The 27,242-nt window shown below is 36.9% G+C and overlaps 1 protein-coding gene across 1 annotated transcript; it reads right to left on the bottom strand.

Annotated features, from left to right (window-relative positions):
- Nucleotides 1–4,704: 4,704 nt before the first annotated feature.
- Nucleotides 4,705–5,303, bottom strand: LOC149211552 (adenosylhomocysteinase-like). The gene is made up of 2 exons (XM_089388428.1): nucleotides 5,259–5,303; nucleotides 4,705–5,058 (listed from the first exon to the last, which is right to left on the bottom strand). Exons 1-2 carry the CDS (start codon nucleotides 5,301–5,303, stop codon nucleotides 4,705–4,707), a joined length of 399 nt encoding a protein of 132 aa, XP_089244554.1.
- Between the last annotated feature and the right edge of the window lie 21,939 nt (nucleotides 5,304–27,242).

Raw genomic sequence — 27,242 nt, 5'->3', positions numbered from 1 at the left:
TCTGGGTCATATTGTATCTCATGAAGGAGTTAAGGTAGACCCTAGCAAAATTAGAGCCATTAAGGAATGGAAAATCCCACATCCATAAAGCATCTGTGAGGATTTCTCGGGTTGACGGGGTATTATCGCAAGTTTGTTAATAATTATGGGAGAATAGCAGCACCTCTAACAACATTATTGAAGAAAGATGCATTTTCATGGACTTCAGAAGCAACAAAGGCCTTCGAACATATTAAAGAGGCAATGTGCCAAGCACCATGTAGAAATTTTGAATAATATGACACTTATTCACAGAGATTATCTTGATTATACACTATTTTCGGAACATGCATAATACATAACCTCCTCTACGTTTTCATCATCAATTTTACGGAATCAGAAACATTCACATGGGCACATTGAAGCATCAATCACACATATCAATTGTTGGGCAATTTATTGGGCTTAAATTACTGCATTAAATTATCAACCAGGGAAACTCGTAAGCTTGTGATGATGCCAACAAAATATATGTAGGAGTAGGCAACTAACTCTATGTCTAGCTAAATTATTTACGATTCAATATAATATGCAAGAGAAGAGGCTCCTAACTAAGGAGGTCCTGATTGTCCTTCCCTACAGTATCATAGAGAAATCATTGATTACATAAAACTAGAGACTTGAAATGAAGACAAGAGAATGAACTTTAATTGTTGTTCAAATTGAAAGAGAGAGAAAGACTAACTTAGTCTTTTGATTGTCCTCTCATGTACTAATCCAAACTAAACTAAGATTCATTCACAAGCATAAGAAATAAAATAACTTGAAACATAAACACAAAAGAATGAATTTCAATTACCATATAAATCAATGGAGAGAGAGCCTAACTTAGACTCTTGGTATCTCCTCATATGATACTTGAAACATAAAAGCAAAAGAATGAATTTTAATTATCATGCAAATCAAATGGAGAGAGAGAGCCCAACTTAGACCCTTGGTTGTTCTCTCATATGCTGATAAGATTCTAATTTAAAACTCATTCATCAATCTCAAACAAATTCTCAAACATCAAACATCTAAGCAATTAAATGAAATAGGATCTAATATGAAATAAAATGTTTCTCTCATCCTTTTAGAGTGAGCTCAATTCTCTTAAGAACAAGACAAATTATTCCATATACTACATTAAGGAAAATTAAATCTAAAACTACATAATGGAAATATATGAAAAATGAAGCTTTATTCTATGCCATCATAAGTTGGATACAATGTTCCAAGAGTCCTCCCCTTTGGAATGGAGGAGGTACTCCTATTTATACAATAGGATGAGATAAGAAACTCATAATGATGATCCACTAATCTCTCTTTTAGTTCCATACATTTCTCAACCATCTAGACACATAACCCTATCCTCCATGATTTCCTCCATGAGGTCCATGATTTTCTCCATGATCTTTTCCATGAGGCTTATCTTATCAAATTCGAATTTGATCATTCAAGGCCACATAAAGATGCCCTGGAAGCTTCCTTTGTACCTACACATGTCAACAAACTCATTCTAATTGTTAGGTATAAGTATAAGCATATTATTTTCTAAAGTTTAGCCATAAATTCACTTAAAAATGTTAAGAATTAATAAACTTTGGAAAAGCATAGATATAACCCAATAATGAGGTAAATGGAATGATGTGGAGGTGGAATGGAGGTGACATGAAGGTAAAATGTGAAGATATTGGTGAATAATGGAGTGAAAATAGGGACCATTGTGAGGCCCAACATCTGCCCCAAACTGAAGGTATTGCATGTCCTCATGCAATCTATTACATTACTTTTTGGTACTTGAGCTTTGGATTAAACTCTGCATGATATCATTTACATAACTTTTGCAAAGCGTTATTTTGATGAATTATAACTTGGTTGGTTCTTGTGTTTCAACCATATATTTTTTTTGTTGCATTCAATGTATGATCTTTGCATATTGATAATGTGATTTTTGTTGCAGAGTATTTTTGTAGGAATGCATCATGGTTGGTTCTTGTGTAACAACCATGATTGTATTGGCATCCAATTATCTTTTAAATACTTTTGTCAAAGCCATTTGTATGCTCATGTAATAGTGAATATATTTTGAAGGTAAGTGGGGTTTAGAATGTGATATATGACTGTGGATATGAATGTGACAAAGCATGTATGTAAATGTATCCTTCCCCTTAAACGGATGGTTTGGGCAGTTATGTGAAATGGGGAAAAGAAGGGAAAAGGAAGTGAAGTTTTTCCAAAAATTATTATTCTAACTTTTCAAGGAATTTAATGGTTAAAAGTTAGAAAATATCATACCTTAACTTACCCTTCCAAAAATGGATGAGAGTTGTGCACGTGTGGCTGCAAAAACTGTTGTTCGTAGTCTTCTTTACTTGGTTGGGAAAATGGTGGATGAATCATGCATGTTCAGCTGCCACAATTCTGCTCTGAAGCTTCTTCTTCAAGTTGTGGATGAAAGATGGATCTGTATTGTTGTATCGGCTGCTGGATCCTCTACTACTAGATGATGAATCTGAGGAGTCTGCTGAACATGGCTGAAAGTCGTATCTGCTGCTGGATCCTCTGCTGCTGGATGATGAATCTGATGAGTCTGCTGAATATGGCTGAAAATCTATAAGGCTTGGAAGGTATACAAAATATATAAGTGACATTTCCCTCCCAGCCTTATTGATTGACTTGTCCTCAAGTGATGACAAACTGATGAAAGGAAATTGGCTTCATCTGCTACAAAATATGGGTCTTCAAGTCTTCAACGCTCGATGGCACAAATCTTACTATGTGATTAAATGTGTCGATGTCGAACATAGCAAGAAATTGTTGGCTTAGTGGCCGTTAATGAATGCCCCTAGCCAACACAAGAGCTCCCACCATTGATTCCAATGGGAGTCAGGATGCCTAACACATCTTTGTAGGTACGAATAAATTTGTCGTGGTCGAGTCACCTACAAGATCCAACGAACAAGGGATATTAATGTACTCCCATTGTTCATTGGCAAGAGTACTTGCCATTAAGGCATGCAAGCCTCTAGGTGTTTTTTTCAATGATACATGGACTCTAGGACTTTGACTCAAGCAGGGTTTTATTGGCGGAAATGAAGGGGAATGGTAATGACATGGGAAATGACAATATGCTTGTAAGGAATGGATGTAAGGAAATGCATGGTGTATGAAATAAGAACTCTTGCGGTGAAAAATGGATATGGATGTACAATTGGTGGAATTCAAAATCTCTTTCAGAAAGGGAGGTGGAAGGTAGTGGTTGTGGAGATGGATTTGTCTTCAGAATTTTTCATGAATTTAGTCTTTGGAAGACTAATTGTCGTCATAATGTAATCTCTTGAATGATCACTTTGTTATCTTGTAACCTGTAAAAACCTTGGCAGAAAGAAAATATAAGTTTGTTCAAGAAGAATTGCACATTTTCTTCATGATTCTTACGCAAAAATTTCATACCAAATAAAACAGATTTAGGAAAAATCAAAGTGTTGAAAGTAACTCAATTCATGATATCAATTTCAATCCATTCTTAAAAACAACCATGAGAAATAATACTCCCTTAACTCTTGTGCTTGGCAATTCCGTCCTGCATATTAGTGCATCATAAAGCATAGAACAGAAAGATGTGATGGGTTACTGCCAACTTAAAGTTATCAGAAATAATTATCGTCTTTAGAATCCTCCAATCGATTTTTGAAATGTGTTTCCAAGTATCCTATTTTTATTTGCAAAGCTGTGTGAATTTTGTGAATTCCTTTTTTTTTTAATGAAAACATAATTTTATTTTATTTTTTATTTTTTTTTATATGTTGATTTTATTTATTTTTTAGATTTTTCTTTAAAAAATAAATTAAAAACATAAATTTTTAATTTATTATTTAAGTTAAAAAAAAATCAACAAAATTTTATTTGTTAAAACCTAATAATGAAAAAAACTATCACTAAAACAAAGTTAGTTTTTTTTTTTAACTTAAAAATACATTTTTTTTTTTTTTTTTCTTTTTTTTTTTATAAATAAAAATAAAATTATTTTGTGTTTTGATTTTTTTATTATCCAAAATATTAAATGAATCAACACACAAAATATTTTTTTTATTTTTATTTAAATCAAATAAAAAATCAACACACAAAACGCTTTTTTTTTTTTTTTAAATATCAAATTAAAAACAATGTTTTCAATTTATTATTGTTTTTTTTATATTCGTTTTTTTTTTTATATAAATTATAAAGAAAAAAACTAATTACAAAGCCACACACAATATGCATTATTATTATTTTTTTAATATATATATATATGTATATATATTTTTTTTAATTAAAAAATTGTTTTTTTGTTTTGTTTTAGTCATAAAGAAATTCTATTAAAAACTAATTCTATTGAAAACTAATAAAGAAAATTTCTAAAAATAAATTAACTCAAAATAAGTCAAATCCAGAGAATCTGGCTTTTTATCTAGAAAATCAAGAGTATCATGGAATCAGTTGAGTCAGATCTATCCCCAGGTCTGAGGGTCCATCCGGGCGAGGGTTTGAAAGTTCTTCTTCTTCGATCCATTTTTCTTCTTCGCCATTGTGAGGAGGTCCTCTTGTTCTTGCTGTGTGAGAGTTGGGAAAACGCTGGTAGAATGAATTTACGCCCTACTGAATACGATTTCCAAATCAGCAAAGCAGCTTGTGTGAGAGTCATTAACATTGATAGCAGGGAACAGCAGGGAACAACAGGGACCCGACATTCTGCATCTGGTAAAGCCTCTTAACCCCAGTAGTAGTCTCCTCAGACACACCAACAATTCTATCGTTCATTCTGTGATACCTCAATGGATCCACCTTGAGGCTTTCCTTGATCAACTCCAACACGATCTGAAACTCCACATTGGTGGTAGAAGACGGATCCGGCACCTTCCCAGTCTTGGCAAACTCTTCCTCGGCCTTCACTCCCTCATGTATCAGAAGTGTAGTGTCACTGCCATCGTCAACAATTAGATCAGGGCCGCCACCAGGGCCCCAGTCAAGAGCCTTCTCGGTGCACCACCAGTACTCCTGCAGTAGCGAATCTTTGGTTTCAACACAGTAAAAAGCCGTGCCAAATATTCTTTACAGTGCCGTCAAGAGACCGGGACCAACTGTCGCTTCAAACACATACTTTCAGGCAAAGCTGAAATTTCTAGCCATGAAAGAATTCAGCAAAGAAGACTTCAAAGGAAACGCCTTTCTGCACTTCATTTAAAGGTTCAATGTACCGGCAATTTAAAGAAAGCAGTCCATCCTGCGGGAACCGCCCGCATTGAATCCTATCCGGAATGGACTCATCTTCAATGTGAATTAATTCGTGATCATGATCAAGAAGATTTCTCAAGAACACCCAACTGCATGTCTTCGTGCGGGGCTCTTATGACAGTGCTGTCATACCTAGAATTTTTCTCCACTGGTGTTCAGAGAGTTGCATTGTCCTTTGCGGCAAACATATGCAAGAAATTGCCTTCGGTTGCTCGTTGCTTCTGGTGACGGACTTAAAGTCATTAAATTTGTTGAGGTCCCTGAGAATAAAATGCACTATCAACATCACCATCCTGGGGAAGAAAACGCACAATCACCGACGCAATGATAAGGGGAAGAAAACGCACAATCGCCGAGGCAATGATGCAATGTAAATAATAATCATTCCAATGGCCGACATTCTCCAAACGCTTTGACTAGAGTAGTGAGAGTTTTTTTGTTTTTTTATGTTATGCATTTTTTAAATATCTAAAAGCGTTTGGACTAGAGTAGTGAGATTTTTTTGTTTTTTTTTTTTTTTTTTATGTTATGTATTTTTTTAAATATCCAAAAAAAACAAAAAATAGTTAGTTTTTTTTAAATATCTAAGAAAATAAAGAAAATGGTTAAATTTGTTTTTAATATCTAAAAAAAGGTTTATTTTTTATATTTTTTTAATAATAATAATATGTATATATATCATACATATATTATTATTTTTTGTTTGTTTTCTTTTTTTAAATCTAAAATTAAAAAATATTTTTTTTTATTTTTTAAATCTAAAACTAAAAAACTAAATTTCATCTAAAAAATTTAAAGATGTTTTTTTTTTTTTATTCACAAAATTCTTTATTGTCTTTTTGCAAATTAATTCTTCAGCAAGAGTATTTTTATTTGAACAAAATCAATAGATTTTCTGATCTTCCTGATCGCACGAAGCGCAGGGAGAGAGCATACTAATCGCTTGATTTTTTTTTTGTTTATGCAGGGGGTTTTTTTTGAAAAGACGAAATATAAAACTAGCTAAATACTAAAACATAAGAAAACTCAAACTTAAACTCCTTTGTAAAGAGCCTACTGTCACCAGGTTTCACAAATTATTTTGTCTAAAGAAAAATACTAGTACTAGTAGTACGCAACTAACTCTATGTCTAGTTAAATTATTTACGATTCAATATAATATGCAAGGGAAAATGCTCCTAACTAAGGAGGTCCCGGTTGTCCTTCCATACAGTATCATAGAGAAATCATTGATTACATGAAACTAAAAACTTGAAATGAAGACAAGAAAATGAACTTAATTATTGTTCATATTCAAGTAGAGAGAGAGACTAACTTAGTCTCTTGATTGTCCTCTCATGTACTAATCCAAACTAAAATAAGATTCATTCATAAGCATAAGAAATGAAATGACTTGAAACATAAAAGCACAAAAGAATGAATTTCAATTACCATATAAATCAATGGAGAGAGAGCCTAACTTAGACTCTTGGTTATCTCCTCATATGATACTTGAAACATAAAAGCAAAAGAATGAATTTCAATTATCATGCAAATCAAATAGAGAGAGAGCCTAACTTAGACTCTTGGTTGTTCTCTCATGTGCTGATAAGATTCTAATTTAAAACTCATTCATCAATCACAAACAAATCCTCAAACATCAAACTTCTAAGCAATTAAATAAAACAATATCTAATATGAAATAAAATGTTTCTCTCATCCTTTTAGAGTGAGCTCAATTCTCTTAAGAACAAGACAAATTATTCCATATACTACATTAAGGAAAATTAAATCTAAAACTACATAATGGAAATATATGAAAAATGAAGCTTTATTCTATGCCATCATAAGTTGGATACAATGCTCCAAGAGTCCTCCCCTTTGGAATGGAGGAGGTACTCCTATTTATACAATAGGATGAGAAAACAAACTCATAATGATGATCCACTAATCTCTCTTTTAGTTCCATACATTTCTCAACCATCTAGACACATAACCCTATCCTCCATGATTTCCTCCACGAGGTCCATGATTTTCTCCATGATCTTTTCCATGAGGCTTATCTTATCAAATTCGAATTTGATCATTCAAGGCCACATAAAGATGCCCTGGAAGCTTCCTTTGTACCTACACATGTCAACAAACTCATTCTAATTGTTAGGTATAAGTATAAGCATATTATTTTCTAAAGTTTAGCCATAAATTCACTTAAAAATGTTAAGAATTAATAAACTTTGGAAAAGCATAGTTATAACCCAATAATGAGGTAAATGGAATGATGTGGAGGTGGAATGGAGGTGACATGAAGGTAAAATGTGAAGATATTGGTGAATAATGGAGTGAAAATAGGGACCATTGTGAGGCCCAACATCAACACAGTATACCACGGGGAAAGCATAAAGTTGAAAACCCCCAACTATTTGTATATTATATTGATTGAGAACATGTAACAATACATAGTACAATACTCCTTGCAAGTATCCCAACACTATCTCCACCTGTTACACACAAACTAGCTCAGATCTGAATCAATTACAGGTTCAAATCTCCTTCGCTGCTTGCTTGCCTACACTGCACAATACCTGCTGAGAATGAATGAATCCAAACTCGTTCCAAGTTCTATTTACCTTGAAAATCGCTCACACTGGAAATCATGTGAGCGCAGGCTATAATACTGGGCATCTACTGCGCAATTCTCATGGGCATACTCAATCTCATGCATGTGCAAATCTCATGCACAACTATAGTCACAACTGATAGCTGTCTCACCCTTTCACTCATCTCTAACACCTGTCTTCACTGAACTTTCCATGCACTGAGCTAACTGATGTATTATTCAGTTGCATTATGAGTTAATAATTAGTGAATTAATTAATAACTAATTCACACAACTCATCACTTAGTCTATTGATCAGTTAGACTAAATACAACTAGTTTAACTAAGTCAAACTAAACACAACTCCATTAACTTCTCGTCCAACTCCACAGAACTCAATCAGTTGAGTTGTAATTGAAGTCCTTCATGCAATAGTTCACTTAACCCATAGGAAACCACGTGATTTCTTCAGGCAGTTGCATGTGCCACATCTGTAGCTCAAACTGAAGTGCTCTAAGAGAATAAGATAATGTTTATAGTCTAAATATTATTAAGGGCTAATAATATTTGACTGTTCTATATTTAGACTGACAGTCACTCCGTTGTTGTCTAAAAATAGAAGTCCATCTATTTTTTCCCAACATGACCAATCATCCATAAACAACATCCTGCAACTCATAGACATGATCCATATGTCTAAAAATAGACTTTGCGCCAAAATTTACCTACGGGCCCACTTAGTGAAGGTGACTCCTTTCCACTAAGCTCCATCATCTTATTGCATTCTCAACAAGAATTTCTTGTTCCACACTTTTCAACACTCCCTCTCAACAAGAAAGGCTTCCTCTCAAACCCGATCCTGTAACTATGGAATGCTCTGCATGCAACATATCTGCCCGGTCCACTTGCTCCAACAACACTTGGAACAAAAACTCTCCCAACTTGAATCAGAATGATGCCTCTATCATCAAAGTCTCTGACTGCTATTGCCTCTGTCGACTGAAAAAATCTTCAGTATCTAACTGCTCTAGCCTCTGTCACTTTGATCTCTAATTGCATCAATCACACTGATTCCTCCTGCTGCATCCGTGTTGCTACAAGTCCTATTTCCTAGCACTGTATCCACACTGCAACTCAGTTATTGAGAAGTAACTGATCTCCCAACGGACCTCCCTGTTCGGCTAGGAACATACTCTGATGCTGAAGCTCTACCTGCTGCTGACCAGTGCTCCCTCTCTGACATCTGCGCTACTGCAACATCTCCATGCATCACGCACCATTGCACACCTCTCTGTGCCACCTAGCACTGTGCAAAACACTTGTGCCTCTCACATTGCTGCAGCCTGCTAGCTATGCGCTGTCCTGGGATTCCCTGCACTGTTGCTCTCTCTGCCGCTCCATCCGCATATGTCTCTACCCAATCAGTCAGTTCTTGCTACTCCACATCGGGGCTCTCATAGCAAGGTCTCATCCAAGAGGTTGGGTACCTCAAGGATCCTGCCCCTCCTCCTTGGGACGATCACTCTATATCGCCCCACCTCCTACCTGGAGGTATGGCTGCATGTGATCCCTCAGCCCACCTGGCTCGAAGTTTCCCCCTACTGGAGGTCTCTGCATGAGTAAATGTCTCTACTCGATCTCCTCTCAGCTTCCCTTGTTGTGGCTCCTCCACAATCTCTTGAAGTTGCTGCACCAATCGTGGCTCCTCCACAATCGTCTGAGACTTCTTCTGGCTCTGCATGTTGAGAGGTAATATACGCTCCCTCTCAACCACCAAGTCTCCATCAGTTGCCTCGCTTCTCAAGGCTTTGCATGCATCTTGAACCTCAAGAGCATACAGGTTCTTGACCCGTGAACCAATCTGCTTCACCTGTCTAGTGATGATGTGTCTAAGGAAAACCTTTCCCTTATTGAAGACTACATCATAGCCTCTGTCTTCTAGCACCGCGATCGACACCAAGTTTCTCTTCAGTCTTGGTACATACTTGACATCGGTCAAGGTAAGGCGAGCTCCATGCTCCCTCTGAAAAATACCGTGCCTACACCTGAGACACTATACTTCTCATCATTACCCATTTCTATGAGTATCTGGAGATCTTTCTCCTCCAAAGTACTGAACAAACTTTTGTCACCGGTCATGTGGAAAGAAGCTCCACTGTCAAGAAACCAACCACTTCCCATCATGGATGAAACCATGCATGCGAAGAGTGTGAAATCCAATTCAAACTGTGAAGAAAGTGCCTCACCTTCAGATCCTTCCCCAGATCCCTTCTTGGACTTCTTCTTTGGGCAATTAGTAGCATAATGGCCCAACTCATGACAACGAAAGCATCTCACCTTTGACTTGTCAACCTTCTTCCCATCATTGGAAGAACTGGATTTGGAAAGAGAAACCTTCTCCTTCCCCTTCTTCACCTTACTTGCTAAGACACAGTTCTCCTCATCATGCATAGATGAAGAACTATCTCTGATGTTCCGTTTGATCTCCTCCTGCATCAAATCCGACCATGGTCGTTCCCAATTTGGCAGTTTCTCCCTTCCATTCACCGAGTCCCGGTAGCTATGCCAACTCTTAGGAAGGTCAAGGAGTGCTAGACTCACCATATCCTCATCCGACAGTCACCCCCACACTTCCCAGCTCATCTCGGCATTGGGTGAACTTCATGAGATACTTGGGCATACTGTCTCCATTCTCACACTGAATGTTTCTGAGTTTATCTCTTGCTTTGAAATAGATCTGCCAACGCTTTCCACCAAGAAAACGCTGCTGCAAATTCGAATTCCACCAGCTCAAAACTCAACCGCTTCTGATTTAAAAATTCGTGAGAACAAGGTATTTCTTGTACAGAGATCGATTGTATGGGAATTCACCGATATCTCACCTTCCAAAAGAAGGATGAATCCAGAGGCTACCTGGCCTGATCACAAACTCTGCCCGAAGAAATAAAATGTAAACACTTCTGAATAATAGATCTGATGATCAATACAACTCTGATACCATGTAGAAATTTTGAATAATATGACACTTATTCACAGAGATTATCCTTATTATACACTATTTGCGGAACATGCATAATACATAACCTCCTCTACGTTTTGATCATCAATTTTACGGAATAAGAAACATTCACATGCGCACATTGAAGCATCAATCACACATATCAACACAGTATATCACAGGGAAAGCATAAAATTGAAAACCCACAACTATCTGTATATTATATTGATTGAGAACATGTAACAATACATAGTACAATACTCCTCGCAAGTATCTCAACACTATATCCACCTGTCACACACAAACTAGCTCAGATTTGAATCAATCACATGTTCAAATCTCCTTTGCTGCTTGCCTGCTTCCACTGCGCAATACCTGCTGAGAATGAATGAATCCAAACTCGTTCCAAGTTCTATTTACCTTGAAAATCATTCACACTGGAAATCACGTGAGCACAGGCTATAATACTGGGCATCTACTACGCAATTCTCATGGGCATACTCAATCTCATGCATGTGCAAATCTCATGCACAACTATAGTCACAACTGACAGCCGTCTCACCCTTTCACTCATCTCTAACACCTGTCTTCACTGAACTGTCCATGCACTGAGTTAACTGATGTATACTTCAGTTGCATTATGAGTTAATAATTAGTGAATTAATTAATAACTAATTCACACAACTCATCACTTAGTCTATTGATCAGTTAGACTAAATACACCTAGTTTAACTAAGTCAAACTGAACAAAACTCCATTAATTGCTCATCCAACTCCACAGAACTCAATTAGTTGAGTTCTAACTGAAGTCCTTCATGCAATAGTTCACTTAACCCATAGGAAACCACGTGATTCCTTCAGGCTGTTGCATGTGCCACATATGTAGCTCAAACTGAAGTGCTCCAAGAGAATAAAATAATGTTTATAGTCCGAATATTATTAAGGGCTAATGATATTTTACTGTTCTATATTTAGGCTGACAGTCACTCCGTTGTTGTCTAAAAATAGAAGTCCATCTATTTTTTCCCAACATGACCAATCATCCATAAATAGCATCCTGCAACTCATAGACATGATCCATATGTCTAAAAATAGAATTTGCGCCAAAATTTACTTGCGGGCCCACTTAGTGAAGGCGACTCCTTTCCACTAAGCTCCATCATCTTGTTGCATTCTCAACAAGCATTTCTTGTTGCACACTTTTCAACACACCGGTCTTAGCTACACCGGATTTCACAAAAACCTTTATTGTGGAATGTGATGCTTCAGGAAATGGAACTTGTGCTGTTTTAATGCAAGATGAAAGACCCATTGCTTTTGAAAGTCGTCCAATCAAGGGAAAGTTCTTACACAAAGCTATTTATGAGAAGGAAATGTTGGCAATACTCCATGCACTTAAGAAATGGCGACCCTACCTAATGGGAAGACACTTCATGGTAAAAACAGATCATGATAGCCTTAAATGCTTTTTAGAACAAAGATTATCCTCTGAAGAGCAACAAAAGTGGGTCACAAAGATGTTGGGTTATGACTTTGAAATCATCTACAAAAAAGGGAATCTAAATGTGGTGGCAGATGCACTCTCAAGAAAGGATGAGGACATGGAAGCATTGTTGTGCACCACTTCTATTATCCAACCAGATTGGATAAATAAATTATCACCAAAGTATTATGGTCCGTACAAGGTGTTGCAAAAGATTGGTACTATGGCATACAAATTGGAGCTTCCTACAACTTCTCGATTGCACCCAGTTTTCCATGTTTCATGTTTAAAGAAGGTTATAGGCGACAAGCTCCCAGTTCAAACAATATTGCCAGAACTTGATGAGGAAGGAAAAATTATATTGGAACCGAAAGCAATCACAGAAACAAGAACTCGACAGCTACGAAATCGATCAATTTCGGAGTATCTTATCAAGTGGAAGAACTTATTCGCTGAAGATTCCACATGGGAGGATGAGAATTTTATACGGAAGCATCCAGAACTACTCAAGTGTTGAGGACAACACTTTTTTTTTGGAAGGAGAGGGGCATGTTGGGTACCTATAATACTAGTGATTACCCCATTAATATTGTAGTTACACCCTTATTAATATTGTTGTGCCCTTATTATCCCCATATTGTTATTACTGTGCCCCATAGAATCCCTATATTGTTATTTTTGTGGCTTTATATTATTATTGTTAGGTCGGTTGGGTTATATTGTGACTCCTTAGACTCCTATATATAGAAAGGAGGTTTTGTCATTTGAATCATCCAAGAATTGTTCATCTATGTAATTTAAAGGAGGTTGCCCCCTCGAAGAGGTTGAATTCTAAGGCGTGGATTTATTTTTTCTATCTTTTCTTGAGCTGGTTTCATAACAAATATTCCAGAGGAGTATCTGATTGATGCCCTCATGGGTACTTTAAGGGATAATATCCAACATGAGGTTCTCCTTGGGAACCTATGTCATTGGAGAATGCATTTAGGGTGGCAAGAAAATTTGAAAGAAAATTTTTGGCAATAAGGAGGTCTACCACGCCCAACTATAAGGATGGAAGTGTCACCATCCTATATTCCCATAACCTACAAGGTTTACACCACAAAAACTGGAGGAAAAAAGAGCAAGAGGGATTTGTTACAATTGTGATAGAAAATATAGTAAAGGTCATAAGTGTGCTGACAATAAATATTTTACATAGATTGTGAAGAGGAGGAAGAAAAGGAACAATAAACATCAAAAGAATAATCTATACACTAGGAACCATACCTAGGGGCTAAAAAAAGATAAATTAATCCAAACATATATTGTAATGCATTGGTAGGAATTACCAATCCTCAAACTCTCAAGATAGAAGGATATATCAAGAAGAAAGAGGTAATAGTGTTGTTTGATTAAGGTAGTACTCATAATTTTATTCATTTTAAGATAACTAGGAATTTGAATCACTTTCTATATCCAGCACTAGAGAGTCAAATGATGGTTGCAAAGAGAGGAACTATAAATTTCTCAGGGAAGTGCCATAATATCAATCTAAACATGGGAGAATTTGTATTGAATATTCCAATATTTTCCATTCCAATGGGTGATGCAGATTTTGTATTAGGAGTCCAATGGTTACAATCTTTGGGGATGATTTTAATTTTCAAGAAATTTTCTTGATTTTTTTCTTGGAAGGAAAAGAAATTGAATTAAGGGGTATCATAGGGAAACTTGGGAAGATAATAAACTCTAATGGCATACCAAAGCTTTTGAATAAGGAACAACAAAGGGTAATTTCATAATTAAGTTCACTAGATGTTCATACATCTAAGTCACCCATTTCTCCAAATCTCCAAAGAGTTCTTGACAATTATTCCAAAGTATTTGAGACTCCCAAAGGTCTCCCACCTATTCACGATGATGATCATGTTATTCACTTGATTCCAGGAAGTGTTCCTCCAAACATTAGACCTTAAAGATATCCCTATGCCCATAAGAGTGAAATTGACTGTATGGTTGCAAAAATGCTAGAGGTGGGTATAATTCAACCTAACCAAATTTATTTCTCTTCTTTAGTAGGATTGATGCAAAGAAAGACGGATCATGGCATATGTGTCTGGATTATAAAGAACTCAATAAGATCACTATTAAAGATAAATTTCCCATTCCTATCATTGATGAATTTTTGGATGAAAAACATGGAGGAATTTACTTCACCAAGCTCGATCTTCGCTCAGTATATCATCAAATTAGAATGAATATAGAAGACATTCCAAAAACAACATTAAGAATTCAATGAAGGTCATTATGAATTTTTGGTCATGCCTTTTAGCCTTATTAATGCACCTTCCACACTTCAAGGTTTGATGAATTCCATTTTCAAAGCTTTCCATAGAAAAATTGTGTTAGTATTTTTTGATGATATACTAATATACAACAAGTCTTGGAAATATCATGTTCAACATGTTGACAATGTGTTCAAACTATTGGAGGAGAAATAATTGCATGCAAACTCTCCAAATGTTTCTTTGGGGTGCAGGAAGTGGAATATTTGGATCATATTGTATCTTATGAGGGTGTTAAGGTAGATGCTAAAACAATTAAAGACATAAAGGAATGGGAAATCCCCACAACCTTAAAGAATATTCGAGAATTTCTTAGGTTGACATTGTATTATTGCAAGTTTGTTAAGAATTGTGGGGAAATAACAACACCACTAACAACATTACTGAAGAAATACACATTTTTTTGGACTCCAAAAGCAACTAAGACATTTGAACATCTTGAAGAGGCAATGTGCCAAGCTCTGGTCATAGCTACACCAAAATTCACAAACACATTTATTGTGGAATGTGATGCCTCAAGGAATGACATTGGTGTCATTTTAATGCAAGAAGGAAGATCCATTTCTTTTGAAAGTTGTCAAATCAAGGGAAAGTATTTAAAAAAACCTATTTATGAGAAGGAGATGTTGGCAGTACTACATGATCTGAAGAAATGGCGCCCTTACTTGATGTGAAGACACTTCAAGCTAAAAACAGATAATGATAGTCTTAAATTCTTCTTCAAACAAAGATTATCTTTAGAAGAGCAACAAAAATGGGTCACAAATATGTTAGGCTATGATTTTGAAATCATTTACAAAAAAGGGAACCAAAATGTTGTTGCAGATGCACTCTTAAGAAGAGATGAGGATGTGGAAGCATTTCTATTATCCAAACTGATTGGATAGTTGAAGCAAGGGATGAATAAAAGAATGACGGAGTGGTGTGGACTTTCATTCAAAATTCGCAACAAGGTCCCAGTACATCTGATACATTTATTTGGAAAAATGATTAACTATGGTACAATGATCACTTATATATATGTAAGAACTCCCAACTCAAACAGAACGTTCTTTTAGAATCGAAAACCTCTCCTATAGGAGGGAACTCAAGATATTTAAAAACTTACCACAAAAGGATTTTTTTTGGGATGACCTTAAATATGATATTTAGAGGTTTGTGGCAGAATGTTTGGTTTTCCAACAAAGTAAAGTGGATAATTTTTATTCATTTATGTGATGTAAACAGAGGTTTCCCACTTGAAGAGGCTTATTTTCAAGTCGTTGATCTATCTCTTTTTCTATTTTATGATTTAGTTATATGACACATAGAGTTGTTGAGATGGATGAGAAGAATCAAAGCCTCTGGCCTTAGATGTTCCATGAAATGGTATTGATAGGCTAGAGTCTCCAAGCTTGATCACTTCCTTCCATGATTGGTTCACAATAAATGGTTCAAAACACTTCCTAATCACCGAGCTCTTCCCTTCTCTCCATTTCTCTACATGATGGGATTTCCTTAGCCTATATTCATCCATGATTGATTCCATTGATTACCTTCCCAAATTTTCACACACTTTCGTTATGTGTTGGTGTTGCAGACAATAGGTTTCCATTTTGGTTTCATCCTGCACAACAGTGGGGTGGCCATGTAAGCTGTCAAGAAGAGGCAACCTACTTCCTTCCATTATATTGTGGTACCATCGTCTCGTGTGTTGTAAGGCATGGTAGATGGGCTTCCCTTGTAAGGAACAACCAAAATCATTATTACATAAAACTTTAAAATTCCAATACTTTTCAACCATGGCGTTAAAGATCAAATATCCTAATGATAAAAAACCTTAAAATTCGGACATTTTTCAACTATGGAATTAAAACCAAATATCACGAGTACAAAAAACCTTAAAATTTCAACATTTTTCAATAGTTTTCAACAATGACATTAAATACCAAATATTATGACTATGAAAAAAACTAAAAATTAGTACTTTAACCAAAGAGTGGTTATACCCATAGCAATTTTTTGTTTTTGTTTTTAAGGTTCAAATTATAACTCATTTGAAATCTTAGCAGAAAATAACTTGACCCCTTCTCAATGGGGCACTAGAATTGCAATAATTTTTTAATTATGGCCTATAAAATCATTATTAGTGTACATAAAATCATATAAAACACTCTTAATTAATTAATTAATTAAAAAACATAGCGCAACACTTTTTCTTTTAATAAATAAATCGATAAAAAATGATTAAAAAAACAAGATTTTAAACCAACTAAAAAATAAAAAAGATATAATAATTTTTTTATATATACAATGAAAAAAAAAATCTTTATAAAAATGATAATAAAACAAATAAATTATATATATATATATATGTGTGTGTGTGTGTGTGTGTAAAGAGAGACAAAAAAAAAATATTAAAAAGGAGAAAAAAACTAGCAAAAATATTTAAAATATAACTTAAAAAAATAATTTGAAATTAAGGATCTAGGAGAACATCTTTGGACCAATGATATGAAAATGTCTGATCGTCCTCTTACACTTTGGAAGCTTTTAAAATGATGTCTTTAATTCATAATTTATTCACATATGAATAATCAAATTTTAATGAACTTAAAGATGAAAAATATTCAAAGCATAAAAACGAGATAAAGCAAGAGACATAACGAGTTGATGACGAAGTTTACCCCTCCTCGGCTACGTCTCCGGGTCTTGCTCAAAGGCTAGGCAACTTTGTTGATCTCGCTACAACGTGAGTACATCAATAGTATTTGTCTTGTAGAGTCAAGCTAATGTTGGAGTGGAAATGTTTCTCTTCAAGAAATGTCCTCCTAGAGAGAACTTTCACTTTGACACTGACTCAATTTTACAAAGAGGTGATTGCGCCAAGACAAAGAGGACTAAGAAACAATGGTCCTCATACTCAATTTGAGATCAAAAAGAAACATATCGGCTTCAAAAAGTCTCTTACATCAACTTCACCATTGTGGAATGTGCTCACAAGCATCAATTTCTACCATCCTTGATCTTAGCTTCCCATTGCAACTTACAGATCTCAAAAAGGCCCAAAGGCCCAATATTAGCCTAGATATGCCTCAAAAACATACTATAGGCACTGTTCAAAATATTACAGAGCTTTAAATTTTGATCCTTTGGCGGATGGCGCAATGGAAACATATTTTAAAACCCATTGGAAGGTTCAGGGGTCAAACCCACGGACCTCCCAGGATTGGGTTTTGCAATAAATAGTATATGGTTTTGATGTGGCGCAAAACAATGTAATACATACCATTTAACATTGCAACAATATTACAAGTATATATTTGTATGACTATCACATTAACAAGCCCACACCGGAATTATCATATGGTTCATAAGCAATGTACAATCCCGCGCCATATATCAAATATTTCTTTACAAAGGTTTAATATGGTATTCAAATCCCGACGGTGAACTAACCTTAGACCAAATATAGTTCCGCGTAGATATATTTGAATCGACGGTGGTATGAAGTTTCAACCCGTGGCATTTTATAACCATTGTAACCATACTATAAACATAGGCTCCCCGCGACATCTTCAAAGTTTCAACATATAACGCTTGAACATTATCATTCTCCCCGCATTAACTTTGGACAATGGTTATATCATATGGTTGCTTCGCGCCATTTACGAAGGTTCGTCTGGAGGAGCGCTAAACATAACCAAGGTTTGGCGGGCCTGCCAGATATGGCGGTTTCCGCCAACCCTTCCACCATACCAATTCAACGAACCTTTAAATATGTCCTTGCACCCATGGATAATAAAACATTGTTGTGACTTGTTGGTAATATTTTGTAATGTGATCTTGGTGGTCGCGGATTCGACCCTGACCTTGGATTTTTACCTGCTATTGAGTTAAATTTGACTTGTGCGTTGACTTTGACCTACCACTTCTCACTTGCCCTGTAAAGGCTCTTTTTTTGCTTGTTGGAGAAAAACTTCAGAATGCGTTTTCTCCCTCATACAGAGGCCATTTTGCAAACCAAATATACCATCAGAATCATCACGATAAGATCTTGACTTGGTGCTAGTCTCATGAGCATCCAAGGTTGTTGAGTTTGACTTTTTTTCCTAACTTGACCTGAAATTTGACTTTGAATAACTTCTTTGTATAAAGTTAGATTTCAATCGCTCAAGTTGTGTTAGATTCAGAACAACGAATCTACTCAATGGAGCTAGTTTCAATTACATCTGAGAACTTTGATTTTTAAGCATGTCAAGATCTGTTTCCATTCATGACCATCCTTGTCTCAAACATTACATAGCCAACATGACTAGACTTAATCAAGATCCATCCTGGATCATTCCTCCCAAATAAAAGACTTTTTGTCCTCCAAAAATTTATTACAATAAGGAATTTATTACATCAATCATCAGTACAAAAATTGTTTAGACCTTATTACAAACTTAGCTAGACTTACTGATGTGATGACAAATCACAAATACACAATTGACAATTTACATATAAGGCATGAAATCTACCCAGTTCCAAGTAAGCGACTTTTGTGGAGACTTACATTCTTCCTTGTCAATTCTCGTTGAATCCCCTTGTCCTAATTGTGCTGCTGTCGATTCATGTGGTAGCATTGGACATGTGATCTTTGAATGTCCTTTCAGCTTACACTGTGAACAAACCCTCTCTTCTGAGTTTGCAACTGTCGTCTTCTTGCTTGATTTCTCTGAGCTCTGTTTTGACTGTGTCGAGTATTTTTTTGATTGTACCCAAGTATTTCCCAGACTTTTCTTTACCTGCAATGTTGCGTTGTCCTTCCACATACTACTTCTTGTATCATGCACCTTCTTACTATAAACCTTCTATTTCTAGCATTCACCTACACAATGGTTGTTACTTCCACAAAAAGTACATGGATAAGTCTTTTTAATAACTTCCATAATAAAATTTTGATTATAAGACTCACCTTCCAAATCACTGCTATAATGACTCGTATGTTTACCTTTACAATCCTATAGCTTCTTCGACATCTACTCAAGATGTAATTACCAACACAGATATGCTATGTGACCCTTCTTTCCACAATAGTCACACGTTGATTGGTCAAATCCCAATCCTTCATATTGGGGTCTTTCTTGAACTGATATTGGCTGGAGCCTGCCTTGGCCATGTTTGTTGAGGCCTTTACCTTGTTGATATCCCATTTTGTTCATCAAATTCATACCAATTCCTTTGGTATGTTTCTCGAAAGCTCCAATCTTATGATTGCTTGAAGCCTCTTCCTTCTTTGTTTCTGAATAAATTTCCTGGGATGTTGGTACATAACGAAGTTCCTAAGAGGGTGAGGAAAAAGTGCTAATCGTTTCTTCCACTGACTGTGCTTTTGGAGAATCAGATTGATATGAGATTTCCTCATCCGACTGATGAAGTGGATATACTTCATTGTCTCTAGTTATGGATGGAATTTGATCTGAAAGACTTCCCCTCCATCGTTTTCTCTACATGGCTTCGATTCTCGCTTGCAGTTTTTGTTTTTCTTCCTTAAATGATTTCACCATGCATCACAATGCAACATTTGCCAGCCGATATCGCTGATTGAATTCTTCCAATTATTTCATCTGACTTTGCTTCGTGCTTCTACCCATCCTTTCAATCTGGTCAGAACCTGCTTTGATACCAAAAATGATTTGAAAATGTGTGATTGTTCTTTGACACTTTGCAAGCTTTTAAAATTATGTCTTTAGTTCATAATTTTTTCACATATGAATAATAAAATTTTAATTAACTTAAAGATGAAAAATATTCAAAGCATAAAAATGACATAAAGTAAGAGACAACGAGTTGATGATGGATTTCACCCCTCCTAGGCTACGTCTCCGGCCCCTCCTCAAAGGTTAGGCCGCTTTATTGATCTTGTTGCAAAGTGAGTACATCAATAATCTTTGTCTTGTAGAGTCACGCTGATGTTGGAGTGGCAATGTTTCCCTTTAGGAAATGTCCTCCTACAAATAAATATCACTCTGAAACTGACTCAATTTTACAAAGAGGTGATTGCACCAATACAAGGAGGAGTAAGCAACATCAGTGCTTGTACTCAACTCGAGATCAAAAAGCAATATATCGGCTTCAAAAATTCTCTTACATCAACGTCACCATTCTAGAATGTGCTCACAGGCATCAATGACTACTGTTAGAAGATAGGCCTTGATATCAACTTCCCATTACAACTTACAGATCTCAAAAAGGCCCAATATTGGCCAAGATATGCCTCAAAAGGCATACTACAAGCACTGTTCAAAAGAAATTACAGAGCTTCACTTTCAAATCTATGGCCGATGGTGCAATGGAAATATATTTTATAACCCATGGGCAGGTTCAGGGATCAAACCCACGGACCTCCCAGGATTTGTTTTGCAATACATAGTATATGGTTTTGATATGGCGCAACTACAATGTAATACATAGCATCGAACATTGCAACAATATTAAAAATATATATTTGTATGAATATCGCATTAACAAGCCCACACCATAATTATCATATGGTTCACAAGGAATGTATAATCCCACGCCATATATCAAATCTTGCTTTACAAAGGTTTAATATGGTATTCAAATCCTAGCGGTGAACCAACCTTCGACCAAAAATAGTTTTAGCATATATATATTTGAATCGACGATGGTATGAAGTTTCAACCTGTGGCATTTTAAAACATATAGTTGTATCCATTGTAACCATAGTATAAACATAGGCTCCCCATGGCATATTTGAAGTTTCAACATATAACAGTGCTGACGTATCAATCCCATGGTAGACATGTAACATTACTCCAACGATGATACCCGTGGCATGTGCTTGGAGTCCCACGCCGAGTTTGGAGGCGCTGATAATCATTCATTGTATGACTATTACTCTAACGACTATACTCCTTGTTCACCAATATACTTCTCAACCCCAATTGAAACAACTGTGTTGGCTTGGCTTGGACTGTGTGTTGACCGACCAAGAGATTAGTAGATGCTACATCTTACAATCAAGCTAGTGTGGAAGCAAAGATGAGCTGAGAACTGAACAATAATTTCGGAGGTGTTAGACTTGCTTTTAAAAAACAATGTCCATTCAGAGAGCTGGAGTTCTACCAGTGTGTCGCCAAGTGTTGTAGCGGCTACAACCACCCTCCAAAATTTTTCCTTAGCTTTGTTTTGGAGCCTCCCTACCAACCTTTCACAACAACATGTCTTACTTTGTCAAGTACACAAGCTTCAATGATTTTCTTGTAGAAAGACAACCTATCCATTAGAGCTTATTACACTCCCCTCACAGGTTGTTCTCCCGAACTTGGTCCATCTGTAGGTTGAGCAGCTCCCTCAAGAAATTACAAAATTCTGGAGGGCAACCATCCTTCCCTCCATAAATTACAAAATTATGTCTGGCAACCTATCGGACTCCATAATTGCGCAAATCTGTCAGTCAGGCTTCATCCAGAAAATTGCGCAATTCCCCCCAGCAGGGCTTCTCAACCTAGAAATTGCACAATTCTGGGTAGCAGTCAATTGCTCTGCCCATAAATTGCACAATCCCTTTGGGAAGCCAGCCTAGCTCCCTCCCAGAAATGCACATTTTTTCCTCCGAGCTGAGTAGATTGTTGCATGTGCAATTGAGTTGACCAGTTCCCTTGGGACCAAGCAAAACTGATTTGCATTCATGGACTGCTCCTCCCAAGGCAACATGCAAAGGCATCCCTTGTTTCAAGGATCTATTCTTAGAATTTGGAGGTTACATGCAAGGATCATTTAAGAAACCTCACCAAGTGTCTCTTTCCCTAGATTTGTGGCATGCGTGTCACATCTTCGATTTTATCAAAACTCGTGAACTGAATGCTGCAGAGCTCATTCCTCACAATGACCTTGCAGATCTGACATCCCATATTACATCTAGGAGTTGTCAACACATTCAAATCAGTTGTTTTGGGGTAAGCCTATTTTTCATGTCTTGTGTTGCATTTCTGGCGATTTTTGTGTTTCACTTCATATGAATGATGTCTGCTTGATTTCAGTGAGCAACTGTTGTCATTTTGATACATACTAGCTTGTACTAGCACCATTTCAGTTTTTGTTAACCACTAATGTCACATGCATGAAACTGTTTTTCATGAATGGTCATTGATTCGACGAGTCGCCTCACCCACATGCATGTTGTTCCATTTTCTGAATCTTTCATTCACTGTTTGCATGCACGATCATACACTTATCCTTACACTTAGTATCACCATGCATTCACATTCACATTCACTTTCAGTTGCCCGTCCGTGGGTCTGGGCAGCCTTGGCCCGGACTCTCTCTCACCAAGACAACATTGCACAATCTTGAGAGGGAAGGCTATGTCTTCCTCTTAAGAAATACACATTTCTACCCAGTGACTGTCCTCCAATCATGCATTGCACAATTCTGAGAGACAATGGCTGCTGGCCCAAAAAATTGCACAATGCAGTCACTAAGCCTGCAACCATTGCCAGCTGATATTGCACATTGTGCAATTCCAACAGTCAGCAACTAGGTTGGACTTTGCATTACACAGTTCCAGCAGTTAGTCAGCCTCCAGACATCCCGGGATGTGCCTTGTGCAGTTTTGGCAGTCACTCTCCCGACCTCCCGACGGAAATTGCGCAACCTTCATGATCAGTCACATAGGTATGTTGCAAGTCAGTTCTCAAGTTCATTTTGGTTTCGAAGGACAGATTGCTTGCCATGAGTGTTTCCATGTCCACAGGTAGAGCATATGTTCATTTTCCTCTCAACAACACAAGTACAATGGCTTTCAGGAGAGCAGAGTCAAAGGACATCGTTGAGAGCACAATGTGGGTTGTAGCCAAGCAAGTGTCTATGAGCTTGCCTACCTATGAAGGCATCAAGCTATTTGTAGACAAGGACATCAAGGTAAGATGATAATAACATCACAGCGAGTAACACCATGAGCAGCAGCAGAAGGCAACACACCCACATGCGGCGAATGCAAGGGGGAGGTTGTTGACAACACGGATGCGTAACAAAGTTGCAAGCTCGAGTAGATCCACTTGTGATGAAAGAAACTTTCGAGATTGAGGCTATGAGGTAATGGCGCAACAAGACCATCACACGAAAGTAGAGAAAGAAACCGAGAATGACTTACAACATGAATAGATACAACAGGAGGCACAACATGCACAGATGGATGAAACTGTGCCCATACAAGTTATAGATTCATCCCAGCAGCTGGCACAAAGCAGGCATGGTTAGTGGTGTTGTTGACCGCATGCAAGGGAATTCAACAACATGCATATCATTGTGCGCACGCATGTGATCTAACCCATTTGACACACTCACCGAGGCAAAGACAAGAAGCAAGTCTAACTGGAGCTAAACATGTAGTTGACAATTGATGTGCATGACCACCAGCACACATGGGAAGATCAACACAGACACTATGCACCAGTGTGTTTCCGGTTTGTCCGCACCCAAGAAGACCATGTGCATGTTAGCAGATGACTTGGATGGAGGAGCCACACGAACGCACTGGAATGCAACAGAGGCAGGAGTTCTTTTCAGCAAGATGTCACCATGGAGTGCATGCACACCATCACGGATGACCAAGATTGACATCAACTCACCACCTTCACCATCACAAGCATGTCAAAGAGTTGGTCTCATCACAACTGACCGAGTGTCAGTGATATCTGGGATGACTTTCTCAAGCCATTTTGTCTCACATGAGTACATGTGTTATATATTTAGGGGGGATAATATGGGGTACCAAGGGAGGTACCCAAGGTAATAATGTAATAATGGGATGGGCCATAGTAATAAATAAGGTGGTTAACCCATATCATGTAAGGGACCACAAGTAGTTAGTAATAATGTAATGGGCCCATGGTATTAGTTTGATGGTATGAGGGAACCATGGTAATGACCCATGGTATTGTATGTATAAGACCTATATAGAGGCTAGAGACTCCACGTGAAGGATAGTCAAGGATTATTGTATGAACAAGCATATGGCTTGGGGAGTGTTCTCCTTCCTTAAGGAGTGAATATATGTTGTTTCCCTACCTTAAGGGTTTGATATCAATAAAGTGAATCATTTCTATCTATATTCAAATATTGTTATTCTTGGGTTTATTTCTATTATCATATATTTTTGGGTCAGATCTATAACAAGTGGTATCAGAGCTATAACAAGTGGAATCATAGCACTTACTTGGGCAAAAAAATGGAGAATTTTTGTTGTTGTTGTTGTTTTTGGCAAGATTTCTAGGGCGGCGAGTTGCAGATCAGATCTGTACATTTTGGTGCCAGATCTACAAAATCTAATTATATATCTGGATTCTTTGTGCAAAAATACCCGATTAAAAAAGAAAAATCGGCTGAATCGGAGTCCGGATGAAGGAGATATCGCTGATTTAAAAATCAGTGGGGTTGCAAACAATTTTTCGGGGCAGTGAATTTGCGGCGCAGATCTAGATGTCTTGGTGCAAGATCTAAAAAAATATAATTTCGGATCTGGATCCTTTGTGAAAAAATAGCCGATTTCAAAAAAAAAATCGGTTGAATCAGAGTCCGAATGAAGGAGATATCGCTGATCTAAAAATCAGTGGGGTTGTAGACAATTTTTCAAGGCAGCGAGTTTGCGGCACAGATCTGGACATCTTGGTGCAAGATCTACAAAATATAATTGTATATCTGGGTTCTATGTGAAAAAATATCCGATTTCAAAAAAAAATCGGTCGAATCGGAGTCCGGATGAGGGAGATATAGCTGATTTAAAATCAGTTCTTTTTGCAGAAATTTTGGTGACGGCGGGAGAGTTGCAGCACAGATATGAAATTCCAGTGCCTGGATCAAGATTTCTATCACATGGGTAGATGTAGAATGATTGTTCCATTTCTGAAAACAGGTCATAATAGGGATTTTGAGCAATAATGACTAAACTGTGACGATTTCAAATTTTCGTCAACTAAGTGAATTTTTTCAAAACCCTCTTCATGGTAGGTCTAGGTTTTACAGGAAAAGATAATGGTCCTACTATTGAAGAATACATAAAAAAACAGAAATCATTATGGAAAAACAATTGCAAATGGTGGGTAGTGGATCTGTTTAGAGAGGAGGCAACCACATGGTGGGGATTACTTAACAAAACGAAGTGTTACAACCTGCCCGATGAAGAATTTGAAAAATTACTTTTAGACAGATAGTCTCATGCTAGAAAACAAGATAAGGAGAAACATGTGGGGCTATTTCACATTGCTATATCCTTATTGCAGGTTCATGGATTGATTCAGAAGGAGAAGATCATTGTTTCTATAAATTCTAGTTGCAAGCATAACTTTATCAATGTTAATTTGGCAAAAAAATTGCAAGTTCCAGCAAAACACATTGAAAACACACAGGTGGATGATGAGGATGTTCAAGAGTATAAGGATTTGAAGATTTCTATGGATAAGTATCTGTTGCATGGTGATTTTTATACTTCAGAGATGGATAATATGGATGTTGTTTTGGGATATCCTTGGATGGAATCTGTGAGTACTATCAATATTAATGAACAGAAGAAATTCCTGAAGCTCTGGTATAAAAAGAAGAAAATTGCATTACAGGATATTTCCATTAATAAACAGGTAGAGTCCAAGGAGGCTGAAGGAGAAGATGTTCCAGTGTCTGACATATTAGATGATGAGCCAATGATGATAGACAATCAAACACAAATAGAGGCTGAAGCAGAAAAGGTTACAGGTGCTGATACATCAGAGGAGGGCTCAATGGTTGAAGTCATATTGGAAAAGAAGACACCACAACAGGCACCACAACAGAGTGAATTAAAGAAAAAGCCATCGTGGGTTAAAACTTCAACATATCATCACCCACATCACCCCGCAAGACAACCATCAAGGTGGCAACCAATTAGCCACATGGACAACAACTCCTGCAGGACAGATAGAGAGGAGCGAAGATCCACCTACTACACATCAACACAGAATAGCTACCATAGTCAACTTCCATCTCAAGCGAGCGAGGCACTAGTGAGACCGAGGGTTCACCTTTCTTTTGGATGGCTAGATGCACGTGCATGGTACCAGTGGACTACTCTTTTGAGTAGATCTTATTATTTGTGTTCTTCCCATGTTTCGGGGATGAAACATGCTAAGGGGGGTGGAATGTTATATACCTAGGGGGGATAATATGGGGTACCCAAGGTAATAATGTAATAATGGGATGGGCCATAGTAATAAATAAGGTGGTTAACCCATATCATGTAAGGGACCACAAGTAGTTAGTAATAATGTAATGGGCCCATGGTATTAGTTTGATGGTATGAGGGAACCATGGTAATGACGCAAGGTATTGTATGTATGAGGCCTATATAGAGGCTAGAGACTCCACGTGAAGGATAGTCAAGGATTATTGTATGAACATGCATATGGCTTGGGGAGTGTTCTCCTTAAGGAGTGAATATATGGTGTTGCCCTACCTTAAGGGTTTGATCAATAAAGTGAATCACTTCTATCTTATTTCTGGGTATATTTGTGTTCTCTTATATTTTCAGCTCAGTTATATAAC

Source organism: Pinus tabuliformis, chromosome 1_1 (genome assembly GCF_031772625.1).
Source record: "Pinus tabuliformis cultivar Carrire ecotype Pingquan chromosome 1_1, CPIR1, whole genome shotgun sequence".
Taxonomy (NCBI): domain Eukaryota; kingdom Viridiplantae; phylum Streptophyta; class Pinopsida; order Pinales; family Pinaceae; genus Pinus; species Pinus tabuliformis.
This window is presented reverse-complemented; position numbering and strand designations above follow the sequence as displayed.